General features: G+C 43.9%; 1 protein-coding gene across 6 annotated transcripts in view; it reads left to right on the plus strand.

Annotated features, from left to right (window-relative positions):
* The window catches only part of kifc3 (kinesin family member C3), a 262215-nt gene that overhangs the window by 41495 nt on the left and 199176 nt on the right, over window positions 1–21544 (plus strand). For 2 of the 6 annotated variants that reach the window (XM_070447237.1, XM_070447236.1), the window contains exons 2-6: window positions 5032–5152; window positions 6863–7014; window positions 10479–10644; window positions 11241–11410; window positions 11908–12051. In XM_070447237.1, coding sequence (XP_070303338.1) covers window positions 5071–5152; window positions 6863–7014; window positions 10479–10644; window positions 11241–11410; window positions 11908–12051 — 714 coding nt within the window. In that variant the 5' untranslated portion in view covers window positions 5032–5070. Of the gene's footprint in view, window positions 1–5031; window positions 5153–5280; window positions 5525–6862; window positions 7015–10478; window positions 10645–11240; window positions 11411–11907; window positions 12052–12243; window positions 12526–15204; window positions 15379–16426; window positions 16575–16828; window positions 17072–20739; window positions 20916–21188; window positions 21294–21408; window positions 21540–21544 lie in introns of those variants that run through there. The other 4 variants (XM_024147536.2, XM_070447241.1, XM_070447243.1 and 1 more) reach the window with 4 other exon arrangements.

A 21544-nucleotide genomic window follows, 5' to 3' on the forward strand; every position in this document is an offset into this window, starting at 1 on the left:
ACACTGCTATGCTTTATCTTGGCCAGGTCGCAGTTGCAAATGAGAACTTGTTCTCAACTAGCCTACCTGGTTAAATAAAGGTGAAAAAAAAATAATAATAATAAAAAAAATACAAGCTAGAACCGCCACTGGATAGGATCGAAAGAAAGGGAGCGCTGTTCTCGGATCAGCTTTCTCCATTCAAATCTTACCTTTAACATTATAATTATTTCACAATACTGACAACGGATCAGCTACTAGAGAGATATCACCACCTACGACTGCAAATATTGAGGCGGCTTATTCTAATGCTTAGCCTATAAAAATGCACAAAATCACCGATTTGGCACATCATTGAGCGCACATGTTAGATTACTAGTGATGAAATGGATTGAGACACATTAGACAGTAGCCTACAAGTAGCAAAATAGAATTCAATCAATTGAACATTAAATGAATTTCAATATGACTGAAATAAGCCTATAGCCTACCGATTTTATATTTTAATGCAGTAATTTCGGTTTTTATTTGAAGCATATTTTTATGCATCGCTTGTTTGTATCAATTGCAAAAACATTGGCAACTTTGTATTTGTAGTCAACTTTTGTCTCACGTTATTGGTCGTCACAACGACGGATAAACCATGTGATTCTATTGTTAGCGGAGATCTTCAGTGTATAAAGTAAAGCGGGAGGGCAAAACGCATCTAACGACACACTTAGCTTTTCTACGAGTGGTCTGCCTGAGGCAGGCGTTAGATTACGAGCATTTTCAAGGGCAACATTAATAACGATGGTTTTGAGAAACAGCTCAGAGATTTAACGATGCTCCTACGAAGATTCTAACGATGAACTTAGCCAACCAGGACCAAGTTTCCCAAGCATCATAAGGCTAAGTTCATCGTTACAACCTTCATAGGAGCATCGTTAAATCTGTGCTATTTCTCAAAACTATTGTTTCTAAAGTTTATTTACCGACTGCCTCAGACCACTCGTAGAACAGATAAAACGTTGTTGGATGCTTTTTTTTTGCCCTTCGGTGTCACTTTGGGATGCTGGCTCATGTGACGCCAATGCTTCCCACTTCCACAGTTGTGTCAAGTTAGCTGGATGACCTTTGGGTGGTGAATCATTCTTGATACACACGGGAAACTGTTGCGTGTGAAAAACCTAGCAGCGTTTGCAGTTCTTGACACACTCAAACCGGTGCGCCTGGCTAGTTAAATAAAGGTTACGTTTATATAATTACATGTAAAGAGCTTTCCACACCTGGATTGTACAACATTTTCCCATTTTTCTTAAAATTATTTAAACTCTGTCAAATTGGTTGTTGATAATTGCTATACAACCACTTTAAGGTCTTGCCATAGATTTTCAGCTAGATTTAAGTCAGAACTGCAACTCGGCCACTTGGGAACGTTCACTGCCATCTTGGTAAGCAACTCCAGTGTAGATTTGGCCTTCTGTTATAGGTTATTGTCCTGCTGAAAGGGGAATTAATCTCGGTGTCTGGTAGAAAGCTGACTGAACCAGGTTTTCCTCTAGGATTTAGCCTTTGCTTAGCTCCATTCCATNACTTAACCTCCAACTGTCCAGGGCCCGGTTTCCCGATATCGATGGAACTTAGGTTTACGAGTGTTTTTTAATGATTCATCTTTCCTACAACTGCCGAAGATGTAACATGAGTTTCCCAAAACACCACACAGAGAGAACGGTCGCTAAGTGCGTTGTTGGAGCATGTGTCGGTACTGATAGGATCAGTGGCAGTTCTTGACACACTCAAACCGGTGCGCCTGGCTAGTTAAATAAAGGTTACGTTCATATAATTAAATGTAAAGAGCTTTCCACACCTGGATTGTACAACATTTTCCCATTTTTCTTAAAATTATTTAAACTCTGTCAAATTGGTTGTTGATAATTGCTATACAACCACTTTAAGGTCTTGCCATAGATTTTCAGCTAGATTTAAGTCAGAACTGCAACTCGGCCACTTGGGAACGTTCACTGCCATCTTGGTAAGCAACTCCAGTGTAGATTTGGCCTTCTGTTATAGGTTATTGTCCTGCTGAAAGGGGAATTAATCTCGGTGTCTGGTAGAAAGCTGACTGAACCAGGTTTTCCTCTAGGATTTAGCCTTTGCTTAGCTCCATTCCATTGATTTTTTTTAATCAATGGAATGGAGAACTCCATAGTCCTTAACGGTTACAGGCATACCATAACATGATGCAGCCACCACTATGCTTGAAAATATGGAGAGTAATTCTCCGTAATGTGTTGTATGCTTGGGGCAAATTCAATAACTCTTTGTATTCAGGACAAAAAGTGAATTGCTTTGCCACATTTTTTGCAGTTTTACTTTAGTGCCTTGTTGCAAACTTGATGCATGTTCTGTACTTTACTATTTATATTTTTGACAACTTTTACTTCACTACATTCCTAAAGAAAATAACTTTTTTGCCCATTTTCCCAGACACCCAAAAGCACTTGTTACATTTTGAATGCTTAGCAGAACAGAAAATGGTTCAATTCCCTGGTCATCCCTTCTGATCTGGCAGACTCACTAAACACAAATGCTTCATTTGTAAATGATGTCTGAGTGTTAGTGTGTTCCTGGCTTTCCGTTAAAAAAAATATAGAAAAGTGTGCCGTCTAGTTTGCTTAATGTAAGGAATTTGAATATTTAGCAATTACGTTTACTTTTGATACTTAAGCATATTTAAAACCAAATACTTTYACACAAGTAGTATTTTACTGGGTGACTTTCACTTTTACTTGCCATTTTCTATTAAGGTATCTTTACTTTTACTCAAGTATGACAATTGGGTACTTTTTCCACCGCTGAATGTGTTGATCCATCCTCAGTTTTCGATCACARCCATTAAACTCTAACTTTTAAAGTCACCATTGGCCTCATGGTGAAATCCCTGAGTGGTTTCCTTCCTCTCCGGCAACAGATTGGGAAGGACTCCTGTGTTTTTGTAGTGACTGGGTGAATTGATACACCATAGAAAGTGTAATTAATCATTTCACCATGCTCAAAGAGATATTCAATGAGTGTGGTTATATGCACACAATAATTAGATAGTCAGATAATATAATAGTATAATTAAAACGTGTAGATGCTTTGCAAGAAGAACRATTTCCCTAATAATCCTATTTACATTGACAYATCGGAAATCAGACTACCTGATGACAGAAAATCGGCAATCAAAATGAAATTTCTACCACATCGAACATGTTCGTTTTGGGAAGCATATTTGATTCTGAGTTCGTACATACAAATTGTATATGTGAAAACTACTTCTAAAACGCATACRTTCAGTTGTTCTGAAGACACTTCAGTCASGCTGAAGAGGGAGGCTCACTCGGCTGGTGCTAGCAGATGCACAGATCAAATATACTGCTGGAAAGCCAATTAAGGTGTTTACATGWCCTAATAATTCGAAAGATTGCTCGGGTATTTTAATCGGCGTATGCTTACTTCGATTTTGACCTCACGCCAATTTAAGATCACCAGAGTAAGGTGTTTACATGAATATTGCATAATCTGCCTTCTGCCATAATCAGTTTAATATCGAATTATTAGTGTGTATGTAAACTTAGTCAATGTCTGCTTTTAAGATTTTTACTCATCTACCAATCGATTCCCTTCTTTGCAAGGCATTGGAAWACCTCCCTGGTCTTCGTGGTTGAATCATTTTGAAATTCACTGCTCAACTGAGGGACCTTGCATGTGTGGGGTACAGAGATCAGGTAGTCATTAAAAAGTATTGCACACAGTGAGTTTGACTTGTTAAGAAAATCTTTACTAATTTGTAAAAAAGACCTAAAAACATAATTCCACTTTGACTTTATGAAGTTGTGTGTGTGTGTGTGTGTGTGTGTGTGTGTGTGTGTGTGTGTGTGTGTGTGTGTGTGTGTGTTAGGCCAGTGACAAAACAGTACATTTAATCCATTTTAAATTCAGGCTGTAACACAACAAAATGTGGAAAAAGTCAAGGGGTGTGAATACTTTCTGAAGGCACTATAGGGGATATCTCTCTAGGAGCTGATCCATTGTCAGTATTGTGGAATAATTCCCAATGTTAAGGTAAGATTTGAATGGAGAAAGCTGATCCGAGAGCAGTACTGCATTCTTTTTCAGTCCTATCCGTATCCGACAGACTGTGAAAGTTCTCYCTACGTGGTGTTTTGGGAAATGCATGTGAGTTATTTGGCCGTTTTATAGGAACGATACATCGTTAAAACAGACTACACGTGATGAAAAAACAGCTTAAGTTCCATCGCTATCGGAAACCGGGCCCAGATCAGTATTCGTGTATCCAGTGTGGCTGTAGTAAACTGGTAACTGGTTACCAGGGGTGTATTCACTAGGAACCGAGCTGAAGCAAACAAAATGACATAGGGAGGGACCTACCTGMAATTGGCCAATAGTTAGAAAACGTTTTTTTTCTGTTTGGATTAAATGGTGTCTGACTAATGAATACAACCCAGTATTGGCTGTGAATGTGGTTATCAGTCATGCAGGAATGTTGTCCATCTCTTTCTCATTTCTCCTGTTTCATCATGAACTCTGAAGGCTGTTCCCACCGCCCACTGTGTAAACAGATGCACACACAAATGCTCTTTCTGCTCTCTCCTATCACTCTCAAATACCGTACCGTCTGTCTTTTTCTCTCTTTCAGACACATTACTGCTGAACTTTCAATGAGCTTTATTGGCATGACAAGTTATCTTATATTGCCAAAGAAGAACCTATTAAATCAATAATATCAATGACATTATAGCAAAGGGAATATTGACCACAAGCTATCGCTCTTGTCTCTCTCTCACTCTGTGTATGTAATCCCATGTATGACGCTTGCAACACCGGGGTTGTGGGTTCGATTCCCACCGGGGATCAGTATGAAAAATGTATGCACTCACTAGTGTAAGTCGCTTTGGATAAGAGCGTCTGCTAGGTGACAAAAATAGAAAGACGTTTACATCTCACGCTCTCTCTCTCACTCTCTCGCTCTCTTTTCTCTCTCTATCTCATTCTGTGTCTCTCTAGCCGGTCCAGAGACCCAGTGCTCTGCTCAGCCCTGCGGTCATGTTCGGAACAAGAAAGACCTGGGAACTTGGCCACGCCCCCTGTCTGCAGGAGCTCTGGAAGAAAGACGTCTCATTGGATGGTGAGTGGATTCTGTAGGCCCACCCCATTGGGCAGCAAGGGAGTCCCTCTGTGACACAGGGGTGGGACTAAACCAGTGTGGCTGCATTTTTGGGATGACAAAGAGGAAGGGAGGGAGGGAGGGAATGGGAGAGGTGTGTGCTGCCTGTCTGACAGGACTCTTACTAAGAGGAGAGGAGTGCGTGACAGATTCCCATGAGCTGTGCCTCAGTGAAACTGGGAGGAACAGGAAATACTGGAGAAGAGAAGGAATTCTTGTATCTGACTGGAAAGGGGAAAGGAGGAGTGTATGTCAGCTGTCTGAGAAAGCGGTGAGGAGTGAGTGTTCTCTCTCTTTCTCTACCTCTCTCAGCTGAAGGAGTGCGTCTAGCAGGTACMGATCTTAAAGCTGATCCCCTTACAGTCCAGGGGCCAGGAGCGCAAACACTGGACCTATTGTATGTGTGTGTCCATCGGTCTGTGGGTGTGCATTTCTCCTTGCTAATGCTCTTGCGGGACTGCTCAAGGTGACGATGGAGCAGCAGGACTGTGACTGTGCTAGTGCAGGAAAGAAAGCAAGAGAGTGACTGAGAAAGAAAGGGACAATGTTGCGAGCGGAGGGCAGAAGGTAGAGGAGGAGAGGATGGTAGCGTTAACGTGTCCAGTTGTATAATACTTAACGACGTGTGTCCTAGTGGTGTGTGAGTGTGTGTGTGTATGTATCGTACGTTGGTCTGTACGTGCGTGACTCCGCTGTGGGACTTAATCTGCTGTGTCATCAGTTACCGAATGCATGCTGTTCCCCCCCCCCCCCAGCCTTACAGAGGTACGAGTAAACCTGTGTGTTAAACTGATTTGCGCAGTGTGTACACACAGTCTGTACACATCACGTGTTTGTGGACTGTGGGGGGGATACTTTAAGCACCACTTCCCTGAATAAGTGTATTTTTTTTTCTTGGTGTGCGTTTGCCTTAGTCTGTGACCCATTGTATGTATAAGGCGCTTTGTTCAGTTAAATTGCTTTTACGTGTGTATTAGGAAATAAACGTTTTGAGTGTGAGTATGTGTGTCAATACAGGTTAATATTGTAGGGTTGATTGTGTGTAGAATAGACCCAGTGCAGTAGTACAGTGTACTGATTGTCCTCAGGTTGATAAGACTGGGCCCCCATACAGGTGACCATACACACACACACACACAAGCACACACACACACACACACACACACAGGTAAACAGGCCTGTATGGAGTTAATGCATCACCTGCTGGGGCCTGTGTTATCACACTGCTTATCTAGCTGTGCTCGTTTCCATGGTACTGTCTGTGCGAACCTTGGAAGGTTGGGGAGTGAAAATAGGGGGAGAGAGGCCTAGAATCACTCTTGACTGAGGGGAGAGGAGATGATAATGGTTAGTGGAGGGAGAAGGGGGGGAGAAAGGTAAGTGGGKAGAAGAACGGGCCATAGAAAATTACCTCTCGCATGTATAAATGGAGGTAGAGAGAGGGAATGAGAGATTGGGATAAGATGGAGAAGGGTAGAGGGACAAAGATGTATAGAGACTGTTTTCTGACTCAAGTGAATACAGGATCAGCTCTGCCACAGTGGATAAGAACATAATCAACCCATTAAGCTCAGGCTTGTTTGTTGCTTGTTTGTGTACTGTGTTTAACTGTGAGTGTGCAGTGTATGTCTGTGTTTCCAAACTTTGTTTGTCYCTCCCGTGTGTCCGTAGCGAGCTCGGTGGACTTTTTGATGACTGATGGTGAGGAGGACTGCTCCTTCCTGTCTCTACCCGCAGCCGCTTTCCCACAACGCACCGCTCTGACCACTACTGACCAATTAGAAACCAGCCAGCACAATCACAACCAACAGCTACTCATACAGGTGAGATGATTGTGCGCGCGTGCGCACACACACACACACACACACACACACACACACACACACACACACACACACTAACTAGGACAATGTGGCTAGCATATTGTTCATATTGGTGGGTCTTTTCCCAACATGGCTCTTGTTTGTCCTGGTTTCACTGGCTAAACTGGTTGGGTGGGGTGGGGTGGGGGGGTTCAGGTCAGTAAGAGCCCTGGGGAGTGAGACTCAGTCGATTTATTGATCAGGTTTTAATGAGCTTCTAACACACAGCCTAGCTGTCGTTATCCTGTATACTCTGTATGTACTCTGCAGAACAGAGAATCCTGTGTCTGCATAGTATCCCTCTTGTGGTTTCATTTCATGTGTGTTCGGGATTGTGTTACTTTGTCTGCCTTTGGAAAAAACACAAGGTAGAGCACACACTGTCACAACACACCTGTTGTCTGTTCTACATAGTATATTTCCATCAGAGCGTTCCACAATGTTGTGCCCCACTGAACACAGCACAGAGGGGTCTACTACAAAGCAGGATCAATGAGTTAGCCAGCTAACTTGGATAAACAARCAGAAATAAGTACTGATTTTCTGGTTCATTAGGAAAGATAAACTAATATGTTTTTGGTTGTTGGGTCAATCAGACATGCCTATTTCAAGCTTATCTTTCTATACAATAAAAAGTTATTTGAGAATATTTAGCCAAGTTAGCTGGCTAAGTCATTGATCTTGCTTTGTAGTAGATCCCTCAGGTGTGGGTATTCTGCACTGTTCTGCCCAACGCCTCGTGACAAGCATCCTAATCTGACCCTATGACAGTTGACAGCCCCAGTGCTGAGTCATAAAGCGCACATCAGCACCTCATAAAATGACATTGGCGCCTCATAGCGACAGGTCTTGCAGATTAAAGATAACTGTGCTGTCTGTGCCTTTTAACTGGACACGYGCGAACTTACGCAAAAAGCTGTCTGTCTCTTCAACAAATCATTGCATTTCCTCCATATTCCAATTTCATTTATCATTGGTTTCTCCTTCATCTCATCGGCCATTTCGCTTTGTCTTCCTCCACTCCTCTACACCTTTCATTGTTGTACATCTTCCCATCCCTCTCTCCTCTGCCCATCCCGCTTTCATCCACAGAAGGTCACCTGGTCCTGTTCCTGGACATCTGCCTATGTAATGTCCTCATTCGCTCTCTCTACAGTCTCTAGTTAGATCTGTCTCGCTCTCTCTGTCTATCTCTCTGTCTCTCTCTGTCTCTGCGTGTCTYTGTATGTATTGGTTACTTAAGTCTGATTTGTATGGCTGTAGGTGGTTTCAGTTGGTAGAATAGCAGTTTCATCTTTGCATCTGAGTCTAGTTGTATAGACCAGTGGTTTTCAAACCTCTTCTCGGGGACCCCATGCAGTTCCATGTATTTGATCTATTCCAGAACTTGTACACCTGATTGTAATCTTCAATTAATCATCAAACCCTTGATTAGGTGAATTACACTCACCGACCAGTTTATTAGGTACACCCATCTAGTACCGTGTCGGACTAACCTTTGCCTCCAGAACATCCTGAATTATTCGGGGCATGGATTCTACAAGGTGTCAAATGTTCTACAGGGATGGCATCACACAGCTGCTGCAGATTGGACAGCGGTACAGTCATGCTGCGAACATCCCATTCCATCTCATCCCAAAGATGCTCTATTGGGTTTGGTCAGCAACAATGTTCAGATAGGCTGTGGCGTTCAATTGTTGCACAATTGGTATCAAGGGACCTAASGTGTGCCAGGAAAAYATTCCCCACACCAGTACACCACCGCCACCAGGCAGGATGGGTCCATGGACTCGTGCTGCTTACGCCAAATCTTGAATCTGCCATCAGCATGACACAACAGGAACTGGGATTCGTTGGACCAGGCGCTGTTTTTCCGCAACTCAATTGTCCAGTGTTGGTGATCACATGCCCACTGGAGCCGGTTCTTGTTTTTAGTGGATAGTAGTGGAACCCGGTGTGGTCGTCTGCTGCAATAGCCCATCCGTGACAAGGATTGACGAGTTGTGTGTTCCCGAGATGCCGTTCTGCACACCACAGTTGTACCGCACAGTTATTTGTCTGTTTGTGGCCCGCMTGTTAGCTTGCACGATTCTTGCCATTCTCCTCCGACTTCTCTCATCAACGAGCTGTTTTTGCCCACAGGACTGCCRCTGACTGGATGTTTTTCGGCGGCCGTTTTTCTGAGATACTGGATCCGGCGCGCCTGGGACCGATAATCATAACACACTCCAAATCGCTTAGGTCACTCGTTTTGCCCATTCTAACGTTCAATCGAGCAGTAACTGGATGCCTGTCTTGCTGCTTTATATAGCAAGTCACRGCCACGTGACTCACTGTCTGTAGGAGCGATCCATTTTCGTAACCTGGGTGGTGTACTTAATAAACTGGCAGGTGAGTGCAGTTCAGGGCTATAAAAAAATGGTGAAATGTCTTGTGGTCCCAGAGGAGATGTTTGAACCACTGGTGTAGGGGTATATCTATTTGAATTCAATCACTTTTTGACAGCACCCCTTTTGATTTGAATGAAATCTACTGTTGTAGAAGTGCTCAGAATGTGACTTTTTGGACCTGAACGCCAAAACATTCAAGAGATAAAGGTGCTCATAGTTGACCTACTTTGCATACCCCACCATACCATGAGACATCCATCCATGTCTTCATCACTGGAAAAAAAAGATAACCGGTTGAGATTTATATAATTTATAAGCTTGCAAACAGGGTTGTCAAACTTTTTTTATAATTTCTGGAGAAAAAAATATTTTTCTGTTTTTGATACAAATTGTAATTTCTTTACTTTTTCAAGTCAATTATCTAAAAACGCAAAAATTCTGATTTTTGTTGTAGTTTAGAGCCCATTTCCATAATCTAAGGTTTTTGTGTTGTGCCCGCCATCAGTTGAGACACTCTTAAATAAGTTTACCCGTTTTTTGATAAATGACGTTCAAGGTTTAAAATATAAAATGTTTGAAATGTATATATTTTCAAGAAATAATACAGTTTGACAACACTGTTAATAAGCTTTTAAATGATATAAAACTCATCACTTTTCCAGTGATGAACACATGGATGTCTCATGGTATGGTGGGGTATGCAAAATGGGTCAACATAGAGCACCTTTACCTCCTGAAAGTTTTGGCGTTCAGGTCCAAAAAGTCCCTTTCTGACCGCTTCTTCCATGGGCAAACATGTATAATAAATGTTGCTTAAATCAAAATGGATGCGGTCAAAAAGTGATTGAATTCAAATCGATTTACCTATAGACTGACTGGATGGCTCAGTTCAGACCTGTGAACATGGATGATGTTATAAACTGACCAATCCTCCTTGACACATCCTTGTTCCCTTGGAAATGTGACGTTATTAATGACCTGTCTGGCTTCTAACCTGTGACCTGTGACCTTTGCCGTGTGTGTGCATGTGTCTAGACACTGCAGGAGAAAGTGTGTGAGTTCCAGGCGCGTCTGCGACGCGAGGAAGCTTCCCGGTGTCTGCAGCTGCAGAGACTGCAGCAGAGTCACGAACAGAGTCTGCAGGAGAAGACTAACGTCATACACACTCTACAAGAGGAGCTGCACACAGCACTGCCCAACGGTGATAGGGGAACGGGGAGATGAATGGATACAGGGAGGGAGGGAGAGAGAGAGGGAGGGAGAGAGAGAGAGGGAGAGGGAGAGGGAGAGAGAGAGGGAGAGAGAGAGAGAGAGAGAGAGAGAGAGAGAGAGAGAGAGAGAGAGAGAGAGAGAGAGAGAGAGAGAGAGAGAGAGAGAGAGAGAGAGAGAGAGAGAGAGAGAGAGAGAGAGAGAGAGAGAGAGAGAGAGAGAGAGAGAGAGAGAGAGAGAGAGAGAGAGAGAGAGAGAGAGAGAGAGAGAGAGAGAGAGAGAGAGAGAGAGAGAGAGAGAGAATTAGGAAGGAGAACTGCAGATGTAAAAACAGGACTGTGAGTCGTGACTGATACGGCAGTAATTACTGTGACGTGAATGACTCCGAATGGTGTGTGTCTGTCAGGACGGTGTTCACAGTACTGACACAAACCAGCCTGTCAGCAAGAAGAGAGCTGTGTGTCACGGCTGTGACCGACTGTCAACACGCATTATCCAATACTGTGGGGCTGGATGGCGTGTCTGTCTGTTTTTAAATTCTGTGGGTGCGTGCATATAATGTGTTATCACTGTGTGTGTGTGTTGCAGGTGTTCGGGCAGTGCAGAGGCTGGGTGAGCCGCAGGAGCATCAGCAGCACAGCAACCGTCTCGTTCAGGAAGGAGAGCAGCTCATCGCAGCGCTGCGCACACAGGTGGGGGAGCTGGACGAGAAGCTGCTGGACCAGACCCAGGAGGTGGAGAGACTGCGCTCGGAGCTGGTGAGTAGAATAGAGAGAGAGAGATGGGAATGGAGGAAATGGGAGGAGAAAGACTGGTGAGTAAGGGAGGAGGGGAGAGGAGGAAAGGAAAGAGAGAATGAGGGCAGAGCCCAGCTGGCCTACATTCTTGGGTAGCTTGGGAAAGTCAAGATAATTGGCACCTCTTCTTTCAGGTGTAAGATTGCACCGTGACACACTTCTGCTTCACAGGCATTCTAAGGTGTTGCGTGTGAGTGAGTGTGTGTAAGAGGGGGAGATGGGGAGGTGAGGGAGAGGGGGCAATTGCAATGTTATGTACGTGTATGTGTTCTTTTGTTTCACTGTCTCCTGATGTTTGCATCCGGGGGGCAGATAATGAACAATAGTCAGAGGAAAAAGTGCTTGTGCATTGCTGTGTGTGTGAATGTGTGTTAATTCCTTCCTGTGTATATTGATATCCCTCTGTGGTGCCTTTGTGAGTGTGATACTGACGTGTGCCTGTTCCTTCTGTCCTGTAGGGGGCGACCGACCTGGAGAAGCACCTGGAGCTGCTGGTGGTCGAGAACGAGCGGCTGAAGCAAGAGCTGAAGGCATGCAAGACCTCACTGCTCCAGGAGGCTCCTCCACCGGCCTGCACAGCCACTGACTGCCCCCACAGCCAGGTATGGGTGTGGCATGGGCGAATTAAGTGAGGGTAGAGGCTGTAAAAAACGTGTTTTTTATGTGTCTATTATAGCTCTGTGTGTGTAGGATACAGAAGCCCTGTTTGGGAAGGTATCTCGTTGGAAGAACCAGGCCAGAGGGCGAGGAGAGGCTGTGTGATAAGTATGTGTGGTGTATTATGTGTTATATAGGATGCAGAGGTCCTGCGTGAAGCGGTGTCTCGCTGGGAGAGCCAGGCCAGACCGAGGCAGAAGAGGCTGGCTGAATTGGAGCAGCAGGTCCTGGAGAAGGCCAGCAGGGTGGAGACGCTCAGCCGACAGCTGGAGGAGTCCAAGCACCACGCGGGGGAGATGCAGAGGCAACTGGAGGAGTCTAAGTGTCAGCAGGGGGAGGTGGAGCAGCAGCTGAGCGTCCGGCTCAGAGATTGTGAGGAGGAGCTGGCCAGACAGGCCGCCCGGCCCCATCAGGTCAAGGTGAGTGTTAGTGGAATTAAATAATTCCTCTAATATACTCATTAATTAAATTCAATCTGTCTATTTATAAGAATTTGTAAGATACTTATTAACATAAAATAGACAGGATACAGTCTTATTAAAATTAGATAATAGTGTTTATTCTCGGAGCACGCTGCCATTTGATCATAAACACAGGTTTATATACAAGATATGACGTCATAGGTTACAGAATAAGTCTCATTGTCCTGACAAATAGAAAACAGGTTCAAAAGTTCATTCCAACTTCACAGCACACACACATGACACACAATGTAATCAATTATCCTGAAGGCTCACTATAATTTATTACCACTTTAGCAGACAACTCAAGATAATGGAAGACCTAAAAGTTACCCACACCTTTCTAAACATCTCAGGGCTAAGTTGGGTTCAGTTCAACCAAAAGTTTAATGACTCCCTTTTCTGCCTTTATACTTTAAAACCCACAACACAAATTCTTTTTCGCCAGGCGTCGGCAGAGTTCAATTAGTTATTAGTTTTATCTAAAGCTAGAATTTGTTTTAACTATTTATTGAACAAAGTTCTAACAGTGAGGAATCGGAAAAAAACTGTCCCATTAAAAAATAAAAATAAACTTGCCTAGCTCCTATGTTACTTAACCTTTACGAGCCTCTACACCGGATCCGGATGAGAGCCCCCCACCCACACACTAATTAGCATACCTAGCATAAGCTCAAAGTAGATAGTAGCATCTAAAATATCAATTTAAATCACAAGTCCAAGACACAGCTGAAAGATACACATCTTGTGAATAAAGCCACCATTTCAAGATTTATAAAAGTTTTACAGGAAGACAAAATCTGTAAATCTTATTAGCTAAACACGTTAGCAAATACACCACTATTCTAACTCCATCAGTTTTCTTACCTCTTCAGGTGCTATCACCATTCGGCTCAACTAAGATATTGATATCACTAACCAAGAAAAAACCTCTTCAGGAGACAGTCTGATAACATATTCATGGTAATAGGATAGTTTTTGTTAGAAAAGTGCATATTTAGGTAGAAATCACAGTTTACAATTGCACCACCATCACAAATCGACTAGAATTACTAGATAGAGCAACGTGTATGACCAATTTACTCATCATAAAACATTTCATAAAAATAGACAAAGCATAGCAATGAAAGACCCAGTTCTTGTGATTTCAGACCATATTTCAGATTTTCTAAGCGTTTTTCAGCGAAAACACAATAATCGATAAGTTAGCATACACATGAACAAACGTTACAGAGCATCGATTCCAGCCAAAGAGCGCTATAGTACACAGCAAAATACTATATAATAAATCATTTTCTACTAACCTTCTCAGATTCTTCCCGATGACACTCCTGTAACATCATTTTACAATATACATATACAGTTTGTTGAAAAGGGTGCATATTTAGCCATAACAAAACCGTGGTTACACAATAAAAATACTAGAAATCAAGCCTCAATATGTCTGACGTCATCTATCAGAGTGATCTGTTTAATTGAAAGCTAATCATATCCTGACTAAAAAATACAGGGTGACAGCAATCGAAAGACAATAGTTCTTAATGCAACCGCGGATTTACATTTTTAAAATTATCCTTACTTTTCAATACAGGGTTGGCCAAGTGACGCTATACCAAACAAAATGGCGAATTATGCGTTTAAATATTTCGACAGAAACACGGTTTATCATATTAAATATTGCTTACTTTGAGCTGTTTCTTCCATCATATTCTTGGGCAATGGTATCCTTTCTATGTTATAAACGTCTTTTGGTCGATAGATGTCCTCTGTCCTTCCGAAATGTCCACCACCCACGACCGACTCCCTAAAACGTGTGTCCAAACTTCAGAACGCACAACAAAGAAATTCCTCAAAATCGCACTAAACGGATATAAATTGATATAAACGGCTCAAATTAACTATTATGATGTTTTTAACAACTATAACGACTGAAAACATGACCGGAGAAAATATTGCTGGTTAGAAAACGATTTGGAACGAGGCAGGTCCGATGGCCTTCACGCTTGAGGCGCACGTTGAGAAAGAGGGGTCTCTGTACATTTTTTCATTTATAATGCTGTGAACGTCCCATCGACTTCATTGAAAACGTGATGACGTACAGACACCAGAGGAAGACGTAGGAAGTGTCGGTTCTTCATAGCATTCACTGTGGCCTTATAAAACAGACCCCAGATCGAAGGTAAAAATTTCTGAAATCTGAACCCTGTCATGAAAAGTGCTGTAGAAATTGTTCTGTAACCCACTCAGAGACAAAATTCCAACTTCTATAGAAACTAGAAGGTGTTTTCTATCCAATAATAACAATAATATGCATATTGTACGATCAAGAATTTAGCACGAGGCAGTTTAATTTGGAGACACAAATATGCTAATGCGGAACAGCACCCCCTATAGTTCCAAGAAGTTAATGGTCCCTCATAGATCTGAGATGATAGGATGGGTACGTTATATGTTGGTAGCTTACCACCTATCCAATGTTTTTGAGTTATATGAATGACTGGGATGTTACGAGAGCATTTGTTGCTGAATTGTGTTCCCTGATGATCTTACGATATCAATCTCTCTCTCCTGCTCCCCACCTTTCTCTCTCTTCTCCTACCCTATCTATCTCGCTCTCTCTATTCTCTATCCGTCCAGTATGTGACTGAGACAGTGGAGGTGGAGTCGTCAGAGTCTCAGCAGGCCGTAGCCGAGGCCCAGGCCAAGAGCGCCGCCCTGCAGGAGCAGCTATCACTGCAGAGACAGCTGCTCCGAGAGCTGGAGACACAGTTGCACGATTCCCAGAGGACCAGCACCCAGCTCCGAGCTCAGGTACACACATAAGGAGATGCACATGTACACAGACGCGCACACACGCAACCATCTAACAACACACACATACTACTCTCACACACGCATAACCCTCTGTGCCCCTTCCTAATCCCATTGGCTCCTTAACCAGTTGGTCTTTGTTATTTCTGAAGTTCTCCTCGTTCCTCCCCCTGGTACCAGCATTGGTACAATCCAACTCACCCCCCTTGTAGTAGATTGTGGCGGTACGGTCCTTCACAAATAAACCTTCCCTCCCAGTAGAGGTGAATGGTTCAACCTTCGTCCCATCCCCTCCCCTGTAGTGGCACGGGCCGTGTTAACACCTCTCTCTCCGCTTACGTTTGGTTCCAGCTGCGTGCGGACCGTGGCCGTATCTGCGGCCTGCTCTCCAAGGCCGTCGGAAGGGGCAATGGCGAGGTCATTTGCAGGTTGTCTAAGGTTGGCCCCCCTTGATAGGCACATTAGGTCCCTCCATAGTGCTTCCTGTTTTCTCACTACATCACTTCCTGTGTCTCAGGTACCCTGCTCCCCAAACTTTGCCCACTTGTGTGGTTTCAACCCCTACCAAAAACCCGTGTGCTGTAGTGACATGCATAAACTGTACCCTAAATCTCTTTGAGGGTCCTCCAGTCTTGTGTTGGGGGTGCAGTGTGTGGTTTTGGATTAGCTTTTAGCTGTAATGATGGTTCACAACCCATTGTGAACACATTCATGTATCCTGTAGCTGAGAAGAAGCAAACCCGATCGTTTTGCTGGGAGCTAACTTTTAATTAGCTCCATGAGTTAGTTATAGGCTTCAGATCTCAACAAAGATGTTAAGGGGCGTTTGAAGCCTTTAGTTCAAATGCCCTGGTAGCTATTAGATCTGAGTTCCAGTGCTGTGTTAGCTTTTATGCTACATTTTAGCTCTCAGCCCTTAGCTCCAGGTAGACCACCAAGCACGCTCCAGTCCCCACCTAGACCAGTATGGTGTGCTGGTACTGTCCCGAGATATACTCCAAACCCCATGGCCAACCCTCTCTAACCTCTCTCTCTCTGTCCCGTGTAGATCCTGGTGTACGAGGGGGAGATGGAGCGGGCCCAGGGCCAGTTAGAGGCTGAAATGCAGAACCTGGAGGAGGAGAAGAACAGGGTGATAGAGGAGGCCTTCATCAGGGCCGAAAGCGAGATGAAGGCCGTGCATGAGAACCTGGCAGGTAAGCCGAAAGTTTAGGACTTTTATGTTAATGTATTTTTGCATTTGCGCGTATGCACAAATGCGTATGCATTTGCGCGTATCGTAGGTCCGGGCAGTATTCATTAGGGCACACTGCGAAAAGAAATTCACTTCAGGTTTTATTCAATTTTGCTGTCCTTCCTAATGAATATTACCCAGGAATGTTTGTGTGCTCTGTTTTTTGTCGTTATTTACTGATGTAACAAATGTGTGTGTGTCCCTACCTGTCCCCAGGTGTGCGTATGAACCTTTTGACCCTGCAGCCAGCCCTGCGTACTCTCACCTGTGACTACAACTGTCTGAAGAGACAGGTTCAGGACTTCCCCTTCATGCTGGAGAAGGCCATCACCGAGGCCAAGCAGGAGATCTGCCAGGTGATAGGCGAGGTGAGCAGTGCCAACCAAGAGCTGCTGAGGAAGTACAAGAGAGAGATGAACCTGAGGAAGAAATGCCACAACGAGTTGGTGCGCATCAAAGGTACGACCCCTTGATCGTGCATTCTGAGAGCTGTGTGTGTGTGTGTGTGTGATATCAGCTGTTCATACTAGCTAGTGTATAGTGTGTACATCCAGTAGATTCGCTAGTTTTGCTAGCACAGACTGGAATGTGTTCCGCGATTCATCCAATGGCATCGAGGTGTGTACCACCTCAGTCATCGGCTTTATCAATAAGTGCATCGACCCTCCCCACAGTGACCGTACGTACATATCCCAACCAGAAGCCATGGATTACAGGCAACATCCACATCGAGCTAAAGGCTAGAGCTGCCGCTTTCAAGGAGCGGGACACCAATCCGGACGCTTATAAGAAATCCCGCTACCCCCTCAGACGAACCATCAAACAGGCAAAGCGTCAATACAGGATGAAGATTGAATCCTACTACACAGGCTGTGAGGCTCGTCAGATATGGCAGGGCTTGAATACTACCGACTACAAAGGGAAACCCAGCCACGAGCTGCCCAGTGACTCGAGCCTACCAGACGAGCAAAATGCCTTTTATGCTCACTTCGAGGCAAGCAACACTGAAGCATACATGAGAGCACCAGCTGTTCCGGATGACTGTGTGATCACGCTCTCCGTAGCCGATGTTAGCAAGACCTTTAAACAGGTCAACATTCACAAAGCTGCTGGGCCAGACGGATTACTAGGACAGGTACACCGAGCATGCGGTGACCAACTGGCAAGTGTGTTCACTGACATTTTCAACCTCTTCTTGACCGAGTGTAATACCTACATGTTTCAAGCAGACCACCATAGTCCCTGTGCCCAAGAACACGAAGGTAACCTGCCTAAATGACTACCGACCCGTAGCACTCACATCTGTAGCCATGAAGTGCTTTGAAAGGCTGGTTATGGCTCACATCAACACCATTATCCCAGAAACCCTAGACCAACACCAATGTGCGCATACCGCCCCAACAGATCCACAGAGGATGCGATCTCTATTGCACTCCACACGGCCCTTAGACACATGGACAAAAGGTACACCTATGTGAGAATGCTCTTCATTGACTACAGCTCAGCGTTCAACACCATAGTGCCCTCAAAGCTCATCACTATGCTAAGGACCCTGTGACTAAATGCCTCCCTCTGCAACTGGATCCTGGACTTCCTGACGGGCCACCCCCAGGTGGTAAGCGTAGGTAACAACACTTCTGCATCTGTGGTGCAATGACAACAACCTCTCCCTCAACGTGATCAAGACAAAGGAGATGATTGTGGACTATAGGAAAATGAGCACCGAGCACGCCCCCATTCTCATCGACGGGGCTGTAGTGGAGCGGTTGAGAGCTTCAAGTTCCTTGGCATCCACATCACCAACAAACTAACATGGTCCAAGCACACCAAGACAGTCGTGAAGAGAGCACGACAAAACCTATTCCCCCTCAGGAGACTAAAAAGATGTGGCATGGGTACTCAGATCCTCAAAAGGTTCTACAGCTGCACCATCGAGAGCATCCTGACCGATTGCATCACCGCCTGGCATGACAACTGCTTGGCATCTGACCATAAGGCGCTACAGAAGGTAGTGGGTAGGCCGAATACATCACTGTGGCCAAGCTTCTTGCCAACCAGGACCTATATACTAGGCGGTGTCAGAGGAAAGCCCAAAAAATTGTTAGACTCCTATAACCCAAGTCATAGACTGTTCTCTCTGCTACCGCACGACAAGCGCTACCGGAGCGCTAGCACCAAAAGGTTTAACTTCTTGTGGCTGCATCCCGCTACCGGGATCGATATGACAGCAGCCAGAGAAAGTGCAGGGCGCCAAATTCAAACAACAGAAATCTCATAATTAAAATTCCTCAAACATACATGTGTCTTATATCATTTTAAAGGTAATCTTGTTGTTAATCCCACCAAAGTGTCCGATTTCAAATATGCTTTTCAGCGAAAGCACTACAAACGATTATGTTAGGTCACCACCAAACCACAATAAGCACAGCCATTTTTCCAGTGAAAGATAGCTTTCACAAAAAGCAGAAATAGAGATAAAATTAACCACTAACTTTGATTATCTTCATCAGATGACACTCATAGGACTTCATGTTACACAATACATGCATGTTTTGTTTGATAAAGTTCTTATTTATAACAAAAAATCTGAGTTTACATTGGCGCTTTACATTCACTAGTTCCAAAAACATCAAGTGATTTTGCATAGCCACATCGTTTCAACAGAAATACTCATCATAAATGTAGATGATAATACAAGTTATACACATGGAATTATAGATATACCTCTCCTTAATGCAACCGCTGTGTCAGATTTACAAAAAAACTTTACGGAAAAAGCAAATCATGCAATAATCTGAGACGGAGCTCAGAACAATAGCCAAATTAGCCGCCATGTTGGGGTCAACAGAAACCAGAAAATACATGATAAATGTTTCCTTACCTTTGATGAACTTCATCAGAATGCAGTCCTAGGAATCCCAGGTCCACAATAAATGCTTGATTTGTTCGATAATGTTCGTTATTTATGTCCAATTAGCTACTTTGGTTAGCGTGTTTGGTAAACAATTTTAAAGTCACAAAGCGCGTCCACTATAACGTGACGAAATGTCCAAAGGTTCTGTAACAGTCAGTAGAAACATGTCAAACGATGTACTGAATCAATCTTTAGAATGTTGTTAACATACATCTTGAATAACGTTCCAACCGGAGAATTAGATTGACTTCAGATGAGCGGTGGAACGGAGGTCCTCCTCATGTGAACGCGCATGTGAAAGCATGGTCAGCTCGTGGCAGTGATTACTCATTCCTGTCTCCTTCGGCCCCCCTTCACATTAGAGTCATCAGACAAAGTTCTATTGACTGTTGACATCTAGTGGAAGCCGTAGGAAGTGAAAACCCATCCATATCTCTGTATTTTCAATGAGAGCTTGGATGAAAATCTGGCACCCCCAGAAAATATCCAAACAGGAAGTGGAACTTCTCAGGTTTTTGCCTGCCATATGAGTTCTGTTATACTCACAGACATAATTAAAACAGTTTTAGAAACTTCAGAGTGTTTTCTATCCAATACGAATAATACTATGCATATATTAGCAACTGGGACTGAGGAGCAGGCAGTTTACTATGGGCACCTCTGTGCACCTTTCATCCAAGCTACTCAATACTGCCACTGCAGCCATAAGAAGTTAACAGCTTCTACCCCCAAGCCATAAGATTGCTGAACAATTAATCAAATGGCCACCCGGACTATTTACATTGACACCCCCACCCATTTGTTTTTACACTGGTGCTACTCGTTGTTTATTATCTATGCATAGGCACTTTACCCCTACCTACATGTACAAATTACCTCGACTAACCTGTACCCCAGCACATTGACTCGGTACCGGTACCCCAGTATATAGCCACGTTATTGTTATTTTAGTGTTACTTTTTTTTTTTTTTTTTACTTTAGTTTATTTGGTAAATGTTTTCTTAACCAACAGTGCAGATCAAGAAGAGTTAAGGGCTTGTAAGTAAGCATTTCACAGTAAGGCTGTATTCGGTGCATGTGACAAAGCTTGATTTGATTCCACAGGTGCATCTGTGTACATAACAGATCAATTCTGTTCAAAAGCAGTGGATCTTTGCATTTGTTGTCCCAAAACAGTATTGTTATGTGTCTCTCCTCTGCCTTCACTTCCCAGGTAACATCAGGGTGTTCTGTCGGGTGCGGCCGGTGTGCCGGGGGGAGCATGATTCTGCCGAAAACATGGTCAGCTTTGACCCAGACGACGATGCCCTTCTCTATCTTTCCAACAAGGTCAAACTGATGACCTTTGAACTGGACAAGGTGTTCCACCCTCAGGCCACACAGGAAGAGGTCAGTAGAGCATCATGACTTGGAGTACATCTCAATAGTCTGAAGTTGCTTCCTTGCCTTCATCTTTACTGATCTGAAAACGCAACCACAGGTAAAAGCAACATGATGTTTCTCATCAGCACAGATGAAGGAAATGACATGAGAGGAAGCCCCTTTTTTTAAATTATCGAGGTTTACCAAAAGGATGTTGCTGTCTCTATATATTCTAATGGTTTACTGTCACCAATCACAACACCTGTTATCCTAACTGTCCCTCTCTGATTGGCTAACCAGGTGTTCCAGGAGGTCCAGTCCCTGGTGACGTCCTGTATTGATGGCTTTAACGTGTGCATCTTCGCCTACGGACAGACGGGCTCAGGAAAGACCTACACCATGGAGGTATTCGCTGCTAATACACACACACACACACACTTACTTACCACAGGAGATAAATTAAGGTTAAATAGAAATCAAGAGATGTGTTGTAGTGATTGTTAATAGCAAATGTCTTTAGGGTGTGGCCAAGGACCCGGGCATTAACCAGAGGGCTCTCAGACTGCTGTTCTCTGAGGTGACTGAGAAAGCGCCCGACTGGGACTTCAAGATCACTGTTAGCATGGTGGAGATCTACAACGAGACCCTACGGTGAG

This window comes from Salvelinus sp. IW2-2015, linkage group LG15 (assembly GCF_002910315.2).
Source record: "Salvelinus sp. IW2-2015 linkage group LG15, ASM291031v2, whole genome shotgun sequence".
Taxonomy (NCBI): domain Eukaryota; kingdom Metazoa; phylum Chordata; class Actinopteri; order Salmoniformes; family Salmonidae; genus Salvelinus; species Salvelinus sp. IW2-2015.